Here is a 16,708-nt window from a genome sequence, read left to right as displayed (position 1 = left end):
TGCTTCGTTATTTAAAAGGAACCATAGAGATGGGGGTGTTCTATAAGAGAGGAGTTAAGAATGAGCTGCTGGCCTATACTGACAGTGATTACGCAGGTGATATAGATGACAGAAGGAGCACATCAGGGTATGCATTTTTATTTTCTAATGGAGCTGTGTGTTGGAGTTCAAGGAAGCAGCCTGTTGTATCATTGTCCACAACCGAGTCAGAGTTTATTGCAGCTGTTGCCTGTGCATGTCAAGGCATATGGATGAAAAGAATACTAAACCAGATTGGTCATTCTCACTGTAAGTGCATTACAATATTTTGTGATAACAGTTCCACAATTAAGTTGTCCAAAAATCCTGTTATGCACGGAAGAAGCAAACACATCGATGTGAGGTTCCACTTCTTGCGTGATCTAATTAAAGATGGTGAGCTGGAGCTGAAGCACTGCAAAACTGATGAGCAGATAGCTGATATCATGACAAAGCCACTGAAATTAGAAGTATTTGAAAGGCTTCGCAGGTTACTTGGAGTTCGACCAACAACAGATGTAAACTGATTGGTATTAGAAGTTTCAGTTTAGGGGAGGAAATGTTGAGTAAGTGGGGTCTAATTGCTGGTTATTGGAGTAGTTTTAGTCGAGTTTGTTGGTCTTTATTTTACTGAGTCAATAATCCTAATTATTAGGAGTGACAGATGTTGATTTGCATCAGTTACAGTTGTTGCTTTTATTTAGCCACTTCCACGTTCTAGGATTGTAAAACGTGGGTTGCAGTTTATTTCTTTCCTTGTAGCTATTTAGCCTTTGTTAACTTTCATATTGAATAAGAATCATTCTCAACATTTGAGAGATATACTTGTGCTTAGAGTTTGATTGTTCAACATCTGGTATCAGAGCTCCTTATTGGGGCCCTGATTGTGTGAGAAAAACAAAAAGGAGAGAAGAAAAGTGAGAGATGACTACAGAAGGTAGTTTTGTTCAACCTGCAATTCCAAAATTTGATGGTTACTACGACCATTGGTCCTTGTTGATGGAAAACTTTCTGCGTTCGAAGGAGTATTGGGGTTTAGTGGAGACTGGCATTACTTCACTTCCAAGTGGTTCAGTACCGACAGAGGCCCAACGCAAGCAGATTGAGGATCAAAAGTTAAAAGATTTGAAGGTGAAGAATTATTTGTTTCAGGCTATAGACCGAACAATATTGGAGACAATTCTTATGAAGGATACTGCAAAACATATTTGGGATTCTATGAAACAAAAGTATCAGGGAACAACCAAAGTGAGAAGAGCTCAACTACAAGCACTAAGAAAGGAGTTTGAGATTTTGCAGATGAAGGAAGGAGAAGGAGTGGATGAGTACTTTGCTCGTACTCTAACAATTGCTAACAAAATGAAGATGCACGGTGAAAAGATGGACCAAATCACTGTTGTTGAGAAGATCCTGCGTTCTATGACGGCTAAATTTGATTATGTTGTTTGTTCAGTGGAAGAATCTAATGATTTGGACACCTTGACAATCGATGAGTTACAAAGCAGTCTGTTGGTACACGAACAGAGAATGAGAGGTCATGCAGCTGAAGAACAAGCACTCAAAGTCTCCTATGAAGACAACTCAGGCGGCAGAGGTAGGGGACGAGGAGCTTTCAGAGGAAGGGGCTGAGGAAGAGGCAGACAAGGATTCAACAAAGCTGTTGTTGAATGTTATAGATGTCATAAGTTAGGGCACTATCAGTATGAATGCCCTAGTGGTGGAAATGCTGCAAATTATGCGGAGCTAGATGAAGAAGAGGAGCTTCTTTTGATGTCTTATGTTGAACTGAACAAAGCAAAGAGGGAAGGAGTGTGGTTTCTTGACTCGGGCTGCTCTAATCACATGACAGGTGACAAGCAATGGTTTGTGAATTTGGACGAGGAACTCAGACACTCGGTGAAGCTGGGAAATGATTCAAAAATGCCGGTGATGGGAAAAGGAAATATCAAGCTCGAGGTTGAAGGAGTAACTCAGGTAGTAACAGATGTATTTTATATTCCTGAACTCAAGAATAATTTACTAAGTATTGGCCAATTACAAGAAAAGGGATTGGCTATTTTGATTCAAGACGGAGCTTGCAAAATTTATCATTCGAGAAGGGGACTGATAATGCACACCCAAATATCAGCAAACCGAATGTTTGCATTACTCGCCTTTTTACCACAGTCTCCAACCTGTTTTCAAGCAACTTCCGAAGACATCACTGATCTTTGGCACAAGCGATATGGGCATCTGAACAATCAAAGTCTTAGAATGTTGCAGTCTAAACAACTTGTTAAAGGCTTGCCTCAACTCAAAGCTGCAAATAAGGTGTGCACTATTTGCAATGTGGGAAAGCAACACCGAGAAGCAATACCAAAGATCAACCAATGGAGAGCGTCTCAAAGACTTCAACTGATACACTCTGATATTTGTGGTCCTATAACACCAATGTCGAATAGCAACAAGAGGTACATTTTAAGCTTTATTGATGATTTTAGCAGGAAAATTTGGATTTATTTCCTAGCTGAAAAAGGTGAAACATTTTCAATGTTCAAGAATTTTAAGAGCCTTGTTGAAAAAGAGACAGGAAGTAGTATATGTTACTTAAGAACTGATCGGGGCGGTGAATTCAATTCACATGAGTTTAATGATTTCTGCAGGGCTCATGGTATCAAAAGGCAACTTACAGTAGCGTACACGCCACAACAGAACGGAGTTGCAGAGTGGAAGAATCGAACCATCATGAATATGGTCCGATGTTTGCTTACAGAGAAACACATGCCGAAGACTTTTTGGGCAGAAGCTGCTCAATGGACTGTGCATGTGTTAAATAGGAGCCCTACTTCAGCTGTGAAAGGTAAAACACCTGAAGAATGTTGGAGTGGAATCAAGCCTAATGTAGAGCACTTCAGGGTTTTTGGGTGCATTGGCCATGTGCATATACCAGATAGAAAAAGATTGAAGTTGGACGACAAAAGTTACAAATGTGTGCTTCTAGGTGTAAGTAATGAGTCTAAGGCTTATAGACTTTTTGATCCCATTGCTAAGGTTGTGGTGACAAGCAGAGATGTGGTATTTGAAGAAAATGAGAGCTGGAATTGGGGGAGGAATAATGAAGAGGTAAAGTTTGATTCGGGAGATATAAATCATGAATTTAGTGACATTGGTGAAATTGAACATGTTGAGGAAGAACAAGAAGATGAAGCATCAGCCTCAAGTGACTCAAATGAAGGAAATGAATCAACCTCACTTGAAGTAAATAATCTGCACTCCAACAGAGAAAGAATTAGAAGTGCACCAATATGGATGCAAGATTATGTTACTGGAGAAGAATTGTCCGAGGAGGAGAATGTGAAAGATTTAGCTTTCTTTATGTCACAAGATCCAATTTATTATGAAGAGGCTGCAAAGAGTGATAAGTGGAAGAATGCGATGAATTTAGAGATTGAAGCCATAGAGAAAAATGACACATGGGAGTTGGGGAGCTTACCGCATGGAGCAAAAAAACTTGGTGTCAAATGGGTATATAAGACCAAACTGAATGAAAGCGGGGAGATTGATAAATACAAAGCACGCTTGGTGGTGAAAGGATATGCCCAAAAATACGGTGTAGACTATAATGAAGTATTTGCTCCGGTGGCACAATGGGATACCATTCGTGTTGTCTTGGCTTTGGCTTCACAAAAGGGATGGACAGTGTTTCAGTTGGATGTAAAGAGTGCATTCTTGCACGGTAAACTAAACGAAGCTGTATTTATTGAACAACCGATGGGGTATGTGCAAGAAGGGAAGGAAGACAAAGTTTACAAACTTAAGAAGGCTTTATATGGATTAAAACAGGCACCTAAGGCCTGGTATAGCAGGATTGAAGGATACTTTATTAAAGAAGGGTTTGAAAGATGCAACTATGAGCCTACTCTATTTGTCAAGATTGAAGGAGCTAAAATTCTTATTATTAGTCTCTATGTTGATGACTTGATATTTACAGGGAATGATATTGACATTTGTGAGAAGTTCAAAAGCTCTATGAAATTAGAGTTTGACATGACAGAACTAGGAAAGATGAAATATTTTCTAGGTGTTGAAATACAACAAAGTTCTGAAGGGATTCATATGTGCCAAAGGAAGTATGCTCAAGAAGTCCTTGATAGGTTTGGAATGAAAAATTGCAATTCGGTGAAGAATCCTATTGTTCCAGGTACTAAGCTAACAAAAGAATGTGGAGGTGCAGACGTGGATGCAACATTGTTTAAGCAAATGGTTGGAAGCCTCATGTATTTGACAGCTACCCGGCCAGATATGATGTATGTTGTATGTCTCATAAGTAGGTATATGGCTAAGCCTAAGGAAGCACACATGCTAGCGGCAAAAAGGGTGCTTCGTTATTTAAAAGGAACCATAGAGATGGGGGTGTTCTATAAGAGAGGAGTTAAGAATGAGCTGCCGGCCTATACTGACAGTGATTACGCAGGTGATATAGATGACAGAAGGAGCACATCAGGGTATGCATTTTTATTTTCTAATGGAGCTGTGTGTTGGAGTTCAAGGAAGCAGCATGTTGTATCATTGTCCACAACCGAGTCAGAGTTTATTGCAGCTGTTGCCTGTGCATGTCAAGGCATATGGATGAAAAGAATACTAAACCAGATTGGTCATTCTCACTGTAAGTGCATTACAATATTTTGTGATAACAGTTCCACAATTAAGTTGTCCAAAAATCCTGTTATGCACGGAAGAAGCAAACACATCGATGTGAGGTTCCACTTCTTGCGTGATCTAATTAAAGATGGTGAGCTGGAGCTGAAGCACTGCAAAACTGATGAGCAGATAGCTGATATCATGACAAAGCCACTGAAATTAGAAGTATTTGAAAGGCTTCGCAGGTTACTTGGAGTTCGACCAACAACAGATGTAAACTGATTGGTATTAGAAGTTTCAGTTTAGGGGAGGAAATGTTGAGTAAGTGGGGTCTAATTGCTGGTTATTGGAGTAGTTTTAGTCGAGTTTGTTGGTCTTTATTTTACTGAGTCAATAATCCTAATTATTAGGAGTGACAGATGTTGATTTGCATCAGTTACAGTTGTTGCTTTTATTTAGCCACTTCCACGTTCTAGGATTGTAAAACGTGGGTTGCAGTTTATTTCTTTCCTTGTAGCTATTTAGCCTTTGTTAACTTTCATATTGAATAAGAATCATTCTCAACATTTGAGAGATATACTTGTGCTTAGAGTTTGATTGTTCAACAAATGATACTCCCTCCGTTGCTAATCATCAGCAAATTTGACTTTTTAAGTTCATTCAATTAATGATGTATGGTGTTCATATTGTGGACCACATACATCATTAATTGATTGAACTTAAAAAGTCAAATTTGCTTATAATTAACAACGGAGGGAGTACTTATGCAAGTATTTATTCAACTGCATGGGTAAAATTGCTTAGATAAATTTATATGATGAACTTAATGGATAAGACATTTTTATGCAATATATGATTTAAATATTCAAATACGAATAAAACTATTTTTCTGGTCAACAATGTTTAAAGGTGTCTTATAAACGAATTTATTTTCCAAGTTTTGTTGAAAACAGTTAGACATTTTAAAAAATGAAATAATTATGATTCTGCACAACAAAATTAAAAAAATATAAATTACAATGCAATGGTGAAGAAATAATAAATTAACGCATATAAAAATATTAACAATTTTTTTGAAGGAATAAAAATATTAACTTGGTTATAATATGGCTTATATAAAGCATACAATCAAACAATCATGCAGTTTTTAATTATAAATTTAGTAAATTGTCCGGTAGAAAACAACAATCTCTATTGAGAGGATAACTTACTACTTTATTACTTGAAATAATTTGATGTTTGTCAAATTTATCATCAAGTTTTGGACGTTGTTGTCAGAGATTGTTGATCTTTTTTTGGAGCTTTTGAGAGTATAGAAGGAGGGGAGATTCACTAAGAATAAATTTCAAATGTCTAAATAAGTTTTGAATTTTAAAAAATTGTAATTGAGTTTTGTAATTTTTTTTATATAAAATTGAAAAACTTAATTAATTTTTATTTTATTTTTTAAATGGCTAAAGATTAATTTTTAATTTAATGGCTTAATTATAAATTATTGACAAATTTTAAAATTGAATTATAAAATTTTTTGTTCTGAAAGAATTATAAACTTTTTTTTATATATATAATAACTTATTCAATTTTTTTAATTAAATTAAATTATAAGTGAAACGTGTAATTTTAATATAAAATTTAAAATGTATCATTTGTTCCGAAAGAATTATAAACTTTTTTTATATATATAATAACTTATTCAATTTTTTTAATTAAATGAAAATGAAATTATAAGTGAAACGTGTAATTTTAATATAAAATTTAAAATGTATCATTTAAAATCATTTAAAAAATGCATGTAACATTGACGAAATTTAATTTTGTAATTTAATTTCGAGATCATTACATGCCTATTGGTTACACATTTATTTTGATATATATAGTTACACTTTTATGTTAATTTTATCGATATGGGACTTGTCTTTGACATGATTTGAAAGACAAGGTCAAACGAGTCAAGTAAAAGTAAAATTAAATAAAAAAAAGACTAAAAATGATGTATAATTTCCATGTTAAAAATAAAAACTCAGTGATAAAACATTTTTAATCTCCATGAGTGGAGCTATACTTAAGCGTGAAGAACATAGAAGAAGATGAATAAGGAAAAGGTGTCAACAGTTCAGATGGAATAATAGAAATGTACATGATAAAACTCCGAATAACAATTCATTTTATCTAGAAATTAGCATGAAGATCAGAACATGATAAAAATTAGCAAAGGGAATATGAAATGGTCATGGCCGTCCCTATGAAATAGGAGGCTCGGCTCTCTATTTAAAATAGGCCCCCAATAAAATAAAAACGTAATTTTTTTGTGTAGCTAAGCTTTATTAAAAAAATGAGAATCGGAAGGGATTCTAAACATGAAACGAAATACAAAAAAAATAAGCGAAAGAGAGGTAGAATTTACTAACGGCGTCGTTTGGATTTGTCACTTATCCGTTGTGGGAAAGGAAAAAATGAATGGTTTATGTGAAAAAGAAATGATTGTTGTGATTCTTTCAATGAAATAGGTTTTCAAATTGACTGCTTAAGTGATTATACAAATTGGGGGTGGTTTGATAGTACGAGATTTATGTCCAGATAGGAGAACTAAAGTCTAGAAAAAACTCAAACGTGTAAAGAAGCAACACATATATTTTTTATTTAAGTGAGGGTGGGTATTAGAGTTAATTTTATTTTAGGCACATTGCTTATGGAGGCCCGGCTTGATTGAGCACCTTGCACTCCCTCAAGGCCGGGCCTGCTCACGAGCAGCAAGCTTTAATTAAATTTCGAGAGTTGCTTTTTTGACAACGAATACTTCCAATTGACACATGGAAATGACCTTAATACCCCTGGAGGTAGTTAACAACCGCTGGTAAACACGCCGGTTGTTAACTACCGCTGAGTGCCAGCGGTTGTTAACAACCGCTGTGTTCTGCGATTAATCAACTCCAGAACCCTCATTTCTTCATTTTCTAGCAACACAAACACTATCAAACTCTCTTCCAAATTTCTCCAAACTTCAATTGCACGAATTTGAGCCCAATTTCTTCAATTAGATTACAAGTAAGTTCTCTTCTTCTTATTTACATGTAATGTAGTATGTTTAGGGTGTTAGTTTTGATAATTTTGAGCAAAATGTTAGTTTTAGGTAGTTTTAGGTTAGGTTAGAAAATTGCAAATTATGCATGATTTAGTTGCTTTGATGGATTGTTTATGCTGGAATTGATGCTTAGAGACAATGTAGGTACAATGTAGTTGAATTTGATGTTGAAATGACACCAATTGTGTTAGTATTTTGAATAGCACTTAAGGTGTTTGATGAAATGCCTAAATGAGAGAATCTTGTTTTTTTGTGTAATTTTTTTTGCAAAAATGTTAAATTATGTAATGTATATATGTTATGGTGTTTATAAGTTTGTTTTTTTTTGCTTTTTTGGCAAGTTTGATGAATGACGTAATGATGAATGACATAATGTGCCTAAGTTTAATTTTTCATATGCTTAAGTTTAATGTGTGATAATGTAATGGTTAGAACCATTGTTCCATAAATTTGGCATAATGATAATCATAATGTAGAATAACCATATGTGATAATGTCGTTAGATTAGGTTTGATGAATGCATAAGTTAGATTAGATTAGAACCATTGTTCCACGTAATTATGTTTTTTAAAATTTGTTTTGTACAGATATGGCTAGGGATACGGATGAGCAGCAGCGGGTTATTAGAGACGATAGGATGCGGAGAGGTAAAGAGGCGAGTACTGCTAGTGCTCGGAGAGAAAGGAGGGCTGATGACCCGTATGTCCCTAAGACTCGGAGGCGCAGGGACCCGATGATACATGGAGAGGGCTCACAGGCACATGTGGATGCCTCCTCCCATGTGGTTGATCCGACACCAGCGCATGATTATTCTGGGTATGCGGATGAGGGTTTTGCTGGATATGATCGGATGGAGGAGGAGAGGATGTTTTATCAGCCGCCGCCGGAGGCCGAGGCACAGGATGAGGAGATGGGAGATGATGAGAGGGTGCCAGAGGATGTAGTGGCAGATTATATGGAGGCACAGAATGTTATTCTCGAGGGTGAGCCTGAGCGTCAGCGTCAGCCACGACGAGGTGGTCGTGTTCGGCGGATACCGCCCTATCCTGCTGGAGAGGCTCCCTTTTCTGGAGGACCTCAGACCTTGGCATTGTTGTCCGACTACGAGAGACACGTGGCGAACCCTCTTTGGGTGAACCACAATAATGTAAGTGTTTAAATTGTTTTTTATTCTTTAAATGTTTTAATTAATTATATTAGGTAGCGTAAGTGATTTAATTTAATAATATAACGTAGCGTAAGTTGTTTAATTAATTAATATAACGTAGCGTAAGTGATTTAATTAATTAATATAACGTAGCGTAAGTGATTTAATTAATTAAAATTAGGTAGCGTAAGTTGTTTAATTAATTAATATAACGTAGCGTAAGTGATTTAATTAATATAAAGTAGCGTAAGTGATTTAATTAATTAATATAACGTAGCGTAAGTGATTTAATTAATTAATATAACGTAGCATAAGTTTTTGAATCATTTAAAATAGTGACAATGTCTTATTTAACTTGAATTTCAGATGTGGCATGATCAAGCGGGTTATAAGTACATAAACGCAGGGAAGAGGTTGAAGGAGCTTGATAAGCCGGAGGAGGCTTTGAGATGGTTTTGGGAGCCTGTGGAGGGGTCTGGCCTCCTTGGTTTGATACACGTTGGGTATTCGACTGTGACCCATGCGATGATACGTGCTCTGTGCGAGAGGTGGCACACGGAGACGAGTAGTTTTCATCTACCTGTGGGGGAGATAACGATCACTCTGGACGATGTGCATAATCTTCTGCACATTCCTATTTACGGCCGCATGTTGGAGCACCATGAGTCGATGGATTGGGACCGATCGATTGATATGATGACTAGGTTGCTGGGCATGTCAGATGCTGATGCCAGAGATCAGGTTAGGGATGAATCTCCTGGTCATATCAGTTATCCCGCACTGAAGCGGGTTTATGAGGAGCACCTGACTGAGGCTAGACGGCTTGAGCGTCCACAGTTGAGGGAGGAGATGCAGGAGAGAGCTAGGAGGAGGGTGAGCTGTGTGAGGAGTTTCCTTTTATATCTTGTCGGTTGTGCGCTGTTCACTAACAAAACGAACAGACACATCAACTTGATATATCTGGATTGCATGGCGGACTTGGGGGCGATTGGGAAGTGGTCGTGGGGAGGGATGACCTTAGCCTACCTCTATGATTATCTGGATGATTCTGTTATCTTGAATAACAGAACGATGGCTGGCTCTGCGACTCTTTTGATGGTAATATTTATCTTAATTTCTTTATGAATTTATTTTATAAATTTTATTATCATGTTAGACTATTTTATAATGTTTTAGATTTATTGAATATTTAACTCGAATAATTTATTTTGTTAGACTATTATTTATTTTGTTAGACTATTATTTATAATGTTAGACTATTATTTATAATGTTAGACTATTATTTATTTTGTTGCAGGGATGGATTTTGGAGCATTTGCCAGGTCCTTACCCAAGGAGGCGTAATCCGGATTGGGACCCGCGGACACCATGTGCTGAGAGATGGCTCACTACCAAAGGCCATACGAGTGTGCACCATTACCGATCACGCATGGATCGCATGGAGGTGGATGACGTCAGGTTTTCTACCTATGGTGATCGTAGAGACGTCCACCCATTTCAGATGATGTGCACTTACTCTGGATGGCTCATGTGCGGGAAGGAAAGGGTGTACCGTCATTTGCCTGAGCGGGTGAAGAGGCAGTTCTCCTTTGTGCAGGACATTCCCAGACATCCTTCAGCTGTCCCTCAGGTACCTACACAGATGCTGACTACTGTGTTGATGGACGCTGCTACATGGTTAGTAGGTGCTTGGGTAGATGGGTGTCAGACACCATGGCATCATGTTCCTGGCTACATGGCTTGGTATGCCACATGTAACGCCTACTTTTTAATATTTAATATTTAAATGATTTATTGCATTTTAGTAGTATATTATGTGATTTATTATAATATATATATAATGTAATATATATTATTATTTTATATTATATATATTAATAAAATAGATTGATGAGGAACACGGGAGTTAAGGAGGGCTTAAACTACCTTGCCGCTAGTATTAGGTATATAGATACATATGCTAGTCATGTAACATAAGAATCAAAAACCCTTGTATATGTATTGCGGCAGCCTCATGGTTTTCCACTCTGATGATTCACCTTACATCACTATTATTATCAAAATCCATCATTCCATAAACTTATAGGTGGATCCATTGATCATGAGTACATTGGGGAACATGCCGCACACTAGCTTTGTACATATAACGTTCACATAGCTTCACATATGTCACAAATTAAGTCGGCTCTATTTTCCTTTAGTTCTAAGGAAACCGATCAATCAAGGGATACAACCACCTATTTATTTCGGCTGTTATGGTTTTCGTTTACTACGTCGGCAAAAGAAGAGGTGAACCAGTTAAATGCTTGGATTTGTGGCTGCTATTGAGTTTGTTATGTTTTGTGAAAGCTTCAATCGAGGTTAAGGTGAGACTATCTTTCACTAATATTAAGTCTGTAGATCATTAGATTGCATCTAACATGTTTTAGGATGAGTTTTGTAAGATTATAAGAATTAGGGTTTGAGTGAGAATTGATGATTAGGTGATGAAAAATGAAGAAGCCAAAAATATCAGTCGTAAATATATAAGTTGTTTTAGATTTAAAATTTGGGAGAGATGCTGCATAGGAATATTATTGAATCCTTGTTTTGATAAATTAAGTTCGGCTATCTAATAATTTTGAATACGATTCAAAAGTTGCCCGAAAACCAATGCTTTTATGATCTCTAATTGGATACTTACGTTGTGATTTCTAGTTTCACCTTTCATTAATTTTAACTAACAGTAGTCTGATGCTAATACCTTTTATGATCTAATCTAAGTTGTTTTTAATTGCAATTTAAAGGTATTGTAAGATTTAATTTTTTGACTTTATCAATACACTCAATTCAAAAATAAATATCATCAATAACTTAAATATTTTAGTCTAAAATACCCATATATAATCTAATATCAATTGTGGCAATACAAAACATAATTAATAATAGCATAAAATATGTCAATATGTCTTCCTCTAAAAGGGATATATATCATCATAACAAAACATAGAGTCATTATCTCTTGTTCTACCATTATATATAATAAAATGTCTTCCTCTAAAAGGAATATATCATCATAACAAAATATAGAGTCAGTATATCTTCTTCTACCATTATATATAATCTAAAAACATCAGATGTTGCTTCCACCACATGATCCTCTTGCGTTCAAAGGCGAATTAGGCTCACTTGGAAGATCTGTCGACTAAAATTAAAAAAGAAAACACTTCGTTAGTTAAAATATTTGACGAAGCTTCCACAAAATTACCGAAAAAAATTAAAACACCACACTAAACTGATCGTGCTCTAAACCAAACTAAGAAAAACACTAAGCTAGCATAACAATCGTTATTGGCCTACAATTGCATCAGAACTTCATAACAAGTAAAACTTTAATGATTTATTTAAACTTAAAATGCTATTTTCAACTATCATTTTCGACAGGAACTTATTAACTCTCTTCTCTAGAATTATCATAAATTAAAAAATCAAATAACAAGAGTTTCTTCAACACATCATTGTACAATACAACAATCAGTTCCATTTATACCATTACAATTAAACAATCATCTAAAAGAAGCTAGCTACTTCATCAGGAATCCTTCAATCAGTTCACATGATGTATTATTTAGTCAAAGAAAGGAAAAAAGAAGGATCATAACAGAACTTACATTTGGACCAAAGAAGCTAGCTACTTCATCAGGAATCCTTCCTTCTTTCATTATAATGTAAGCTTTAAATGCTGATTCCAAGCTTGTAAACTTTGCTTTCCAATCGGTATCAGATGATGTAGAAGCAGCAGCTGAAATATTACTCAATTTTGAAAGTCGAACTCCTTTATTTCTAAATGTATTAGAAGGAACTGCTCCCATACCCATGGACCGCACTCTTCGAGAGTGCTCAGGCCCAAACACTCTTCCGATAACATCATCCGGAGAAATTTCAGATTCATCAACACTACTTTGAGTCAAACTCGTTTGAATTTGTTCCTGTTAGTATGCAAGTGATTACCAAGTCAAAAACATGCATAAACCAGATATACAACCATGCATAAACCAATAGTTTATTCCAATTTAACTTACAATTGTAGCCATTGTTGCATCATTTGCAGATGACTCTTTATCTGGTGGATGGGTTTCAAGGTATATTTCTCCACGATTTGGTTGTCGTCCCATTTCCAAGAACTGGAATAGAAAGATGTTAGAATAAATAGTAAATTGTATTAAATAGCAAAACATATGAAGTTAATTACTAAAACTACCATCTCATGTCTTTTTCTCGAAAGAGCTTTAGAACCACCCCTATGAGGAATCACTTGCTTCCGTCGATTTTCTTCATTTTTTTTACAACGTGCCTATTAAAAAACAAATACAAATACATTTATTGATCATATAATTAACAGCAATAAATGTGTCAAACTGATCCAATTTTACCTGTGTTTCTGGTTTCAAACGATAGTTCACAAAATGAGCCCATTGAATTCGGTCTACACCATCAGGAACGCTGCTTATAAGTTCAGCCCTGGTTTTGGATCGATTATATATTTCTTTCCACATAGTTTGTCTATGCGCAGCCCACTTCTTTGAAATGTTAAGATTGCAATATCTCTTTGCTAGGTCTTCAGTGGTCATAAATTGGAATCGAGGCTTCAAAAAAGATACAACAATCACATTTTAAGCATTTGAATGATTATTTTAAATTAATATATAAATGAAAATCTATAAATGTATAATAATACCTTTAAGTCTGTCGCAAAGCAATTATCCTTGTATGCTTTTGGCATGCCCGTTTCTCCATTCCACCTTTCAAAATTAATCGGAAATAATTGGTGATTTGTTGCTAAAATTCCACAATATCCTGCAAGCAAGGCTTGTGCTTCGCCATATGGAGCATTTTGTTCATCAAATGGGACAATCACACGTTCTCCAATAGGTAAGTTAACGACATCCCAAATCTGGAGTTTTATCCTTTTAGTAGCTCCTTGTGGGTCTTTTGCAATAAATACAAACACAAAAAGCTTCAGCAAAGTTACAGCAGACACACACAAAACAAGAACACCAAGAACAACACAACATCATTCAGCAGTTTACATTTTTAAATTCGCATTCCAGAGGCAAGAAAGTGTAGTTAAATATTTAAATTTCGTAGTCCTACGTTGCACATACCATAACTGTTAAATATATAGGCCATTCAGTTGCCTCATTTTCAGAGCCTGTCTATATTCTGCTACGTTGCACAATATTCTGCTACAAAACATATTGCTAGAGCCTGTCTATATTTTAGTTGCCTACTTTTGATCAATGAGATAAAACAAGCCAATAACATATATCTACAGCCTTGCATAATGGAATTGCAGTGAGGTGGGAAAAAAAATCATCTACAAGATAGCAGAATGTGAGCAGCAGTAATTAACAGAAATGGAACGTTCGTTTTCACGGTAGGATGGTGTTGACGCACGATTACTAGAAGCTGAAAATTCTAGCTTCACAAATTCACCGTAAAATGACATGCTAAACGTACGTCTAACACTACAAAAACAGAAAACTAACATTAGAGGTATATTATTAATAAAATACAATGCATATACCTATTGCATCAACAGTCCAATGTGACGGAGACTCGCGCCCAACATGTTGCCTAGGTCTTTGAGATTGTTGTGGAATTTCATCCTTTGAGGACGAATCTACCGGTGATGAAACATTTGTTGTAGCATATGATGAGCCTTCAATTGGTGAAGAGTTAATTGGAGCTTGAGGTAAAGAATTGGATGAACTTGGAGCTTGAGTTAAGGAGTTGGCTGGAGTTGTATTTTGAGGTAATGAATGGGCTACACTTGGAGCTTGAGTTAAAGAATTTGCTGAAGTTGGATCTTGAGGTAAAGGGTTGTCTGAAGTTGGAGCTTGAGATGTTGATTCTGTTGGAATTGTGAAACGCTTTCTCTTTGCCATGTCTGCATATTCATAAAAATGAGAAAACATATAGGTGAAATACAAAATGAACTATATTATGGCAAAATAAAAAACTGTATTTAAACACCGACACATGGGCACAAACACGGATATTGGACACGACACAAACACCGACACGCCGACACCGATAATACTTTAAGAAAATGACATAATTTTGTGTAATCATATGTGTTAGTGTCATGTCGGTATCAAACATCGACGCATATTTGACACCGGGACACATCTAATCCAAAAGTGTCGGTGGTTAATAGCATAGAACTTATCCCGGAATTTTGGACTTGTTTTAATCATGATATTTCCATATATCCAATGCACACCAAATACATTTTTGGATCGGTTCAATGACTTAAGTTATATACCTATTATTGGTTATATGTAATTGAGAGCAAACTCTTCATTTATGTTAAGCAATTCGAGTGTAATTTTCTTCGTTGTTATTATACATGACAACAGAAGTGCATTATTTTCAATGCTCAAACCCTTGATACCAAGAAAGATTATGCATTAACAAAAATTCTGCAGAGTGGTGTTTGGTACACAAAATTCCCCGTTAACAAAAATTCTGCAGTGTTATTTGACACATAAAAAATTCTGCTATATAAAAAATAGTGAAATAACTTAACTCTCATACATCAAATCAAAAATAGTACTCATCTACTATATCAGAAACAGGAAGACACAAATAGTTTTTATCTTCCTTCTATATCAGGAACATGATACAAATATTCACCAATTCTCGAAGTTTACTATCAACCTCACTACTCATCTACTATTCATGTTATAAGTCTATCACAATCAAGATATTTTATCATGGATTTTGATTTTATTTTTTTTACACCATATCTTCCATACAGTCTTTCACACCGTATTTTTCCAGAAACTAAATTAGTCTTTCACACCATAATCAAAGGCTAAACAATCAAAGGAATCTCGTATTTTTTATGTAATATCGAGTTTGCTACTTCAATATTCAACAAGAGTCTAGGAGTCAACAAGTCATAATTAAAAAGAAAATATATTCTCTAATTTATTGATTTATAATAATCTCAATTAGCAGGCTTAGCCGGCAGTGTAAAAAGAGTGAAAGCTTCAACTTTGACACTAATAATTTGTATGTATAACACTGAAATTAACACTTATAATCCAACTCATAAACAAGCAAATCTATAACACAGTTAAGTTAACTCAAAAACAGATAGAAACAGAGGAAAACAGAGGAACAATATGAGACAAGCAGGTACTACCAGCTGTAAAAGAAAGAAAATTGAGAATATGGAAACAGAATCAATTCACAATGACCAGCCAACTTAGTTTTATACAATGGCGGGCTTTGATAACCAGGTTGGCTAACAAACATGCATGAAAAACCAAATACCATAACGCAAGTTTCTACAAATTGAGTCAATTGTGTATATTGTTCTTTAAGGATCGTGAACAATCAAAATTAACCCAAGCTTCGTACAAAACCATTTCTGCAAAAACCTTTGAGATTCTTGAACGTATTCAAAGTTTGTCTATAAAAGAGTAAATTTTTATGTGGATGAATTAGATATTAAACATCTGACTACAAATTATGCATTCTCGTTATTTTTCATGAGAACCAACAATGAAACCCTAATTACAACCCAAATCCCTAAAATTACAACCCAAATTCCTAAAATTACAATCAGCAAATGGCTCAAAATCAGAACCAACAATGAAACCCTAATCCCCAAAATTACAAGGCATGAGAATTGAAAAGGGAGAAAATACCTTTGAATAGAGATAAGCAGAAGGGTGTGAGTTCTTCGTGTGAGAGAGAAGCGTGAGTTCTTCGTGTGAGAGAGCGACGAGTGTGAGAGAGCGACGAGTGTGAGAGAGAATCGTGAAAGCTACTGTAAGTCTGAGTTTGTT

At 35.5% G+C, this 16,708-nt stretch overlaps 2 protein-coding genes across 2 annotated transcripts; one reads left to right on the top strand and one right to left on the bottom strand.

Moving 5' to 3' along the window:
• Positions 1 to 275: 275 nt before the first annotated feature.
• On the top strand, positions 276 to 1,866 carry LOC146945881 (uncharacterized). Its single transcript, XM_085744164.1, has one exon. The coding sequence runs from the start codon at positions 943 to 945 to the stop codon at positions 1,645 to 1,647; it is 705 nt and encodes a 234-aa protein (XP_085600290.1). The 5' UTR covers positions 276 to 942; the 3' UTR covers positions 1,648 to 1,866.
• A 9,861-nt stretch (positions 1,867 to 11,727) lies between these two features.
• LOC146945880 (uncharacterized) lies at positions 11,728 to 16,708 on the bottom strand. Its single transcript, XM_085744163.1, has 8 exons — positions 16,568 to 16,708; positions 14,434 to 14,796; positions 13,585 to 13,835; positions 13,280 to 13,492; positions 13,108 to 13,200; positions 12,929 to 13,030; positions 12,518 to 12,835; positions 11,728 to 12,051 (listed from the first exon to the last, which is right to left on the bottom strand). The coding sequence occupies exons 2-8, from the start codon at positions 14,792 to 14,794 to the stop codon at positions 11,980 to 11,982; spliced, it is 1,410 nt and encodes a 469-aa protein (XP_085600289.1). The 5' UTR covers positions 14,795 to 14,796; positions 16,568 to 16,708; the 3' UTR covers positions 11,728 to 11,979.

The sequence above is a fragment of the Medicago sativa genome, chromosome 2 (genome assembly GCF_051527215.1).
Source record: "Medicago sativa cultivar Bolivia chromosome 2, Bolivia_mono, whole genome shotgun sequence".
Lineage (NCBI taxonomy): Eukaryota > Viridiplantae > Streptophyta > Magnoliopsida > Fabales > Fabaceae > Medicago > Medicago sativa.
Note: the sequence above shows the minus strand (reverse complement) of the source record. Positions and strands in the feature narration are given on the sequence as shown.

Bases quoted from the DNA above. Each gene is read 5' to 3' on its own strand.
- LOC146945881 (XM_085744164.1), top strand. From the start codon at position 943: ATGACTACAGAAGGTAGTTTTGTTCAACCTGCAATTCCAAAATTTGAT.
- LOC146945880 (XM_085744163.1), bottom strand. From the start codon at position 14,794: ATGGCAAAGAGAAAGCGTTTCACAATTCCAACAGAATCAACATCTCAA. The intron at 13,201-13,279 runs GTAAAATTGGAT...GTTTTTTAATAG, and splicing joins GTTTGAAACCAGAAACACAG to GCACGTTGTAAAAAAAATGA. The intron at 12,052-12,517 runs GTAAGTTCTGTT...TTTTAATTTTAG, and splicing joins CTAGCTTCTTTGGTCCAAAT to TCGACAGATCTTCCAAGTGA.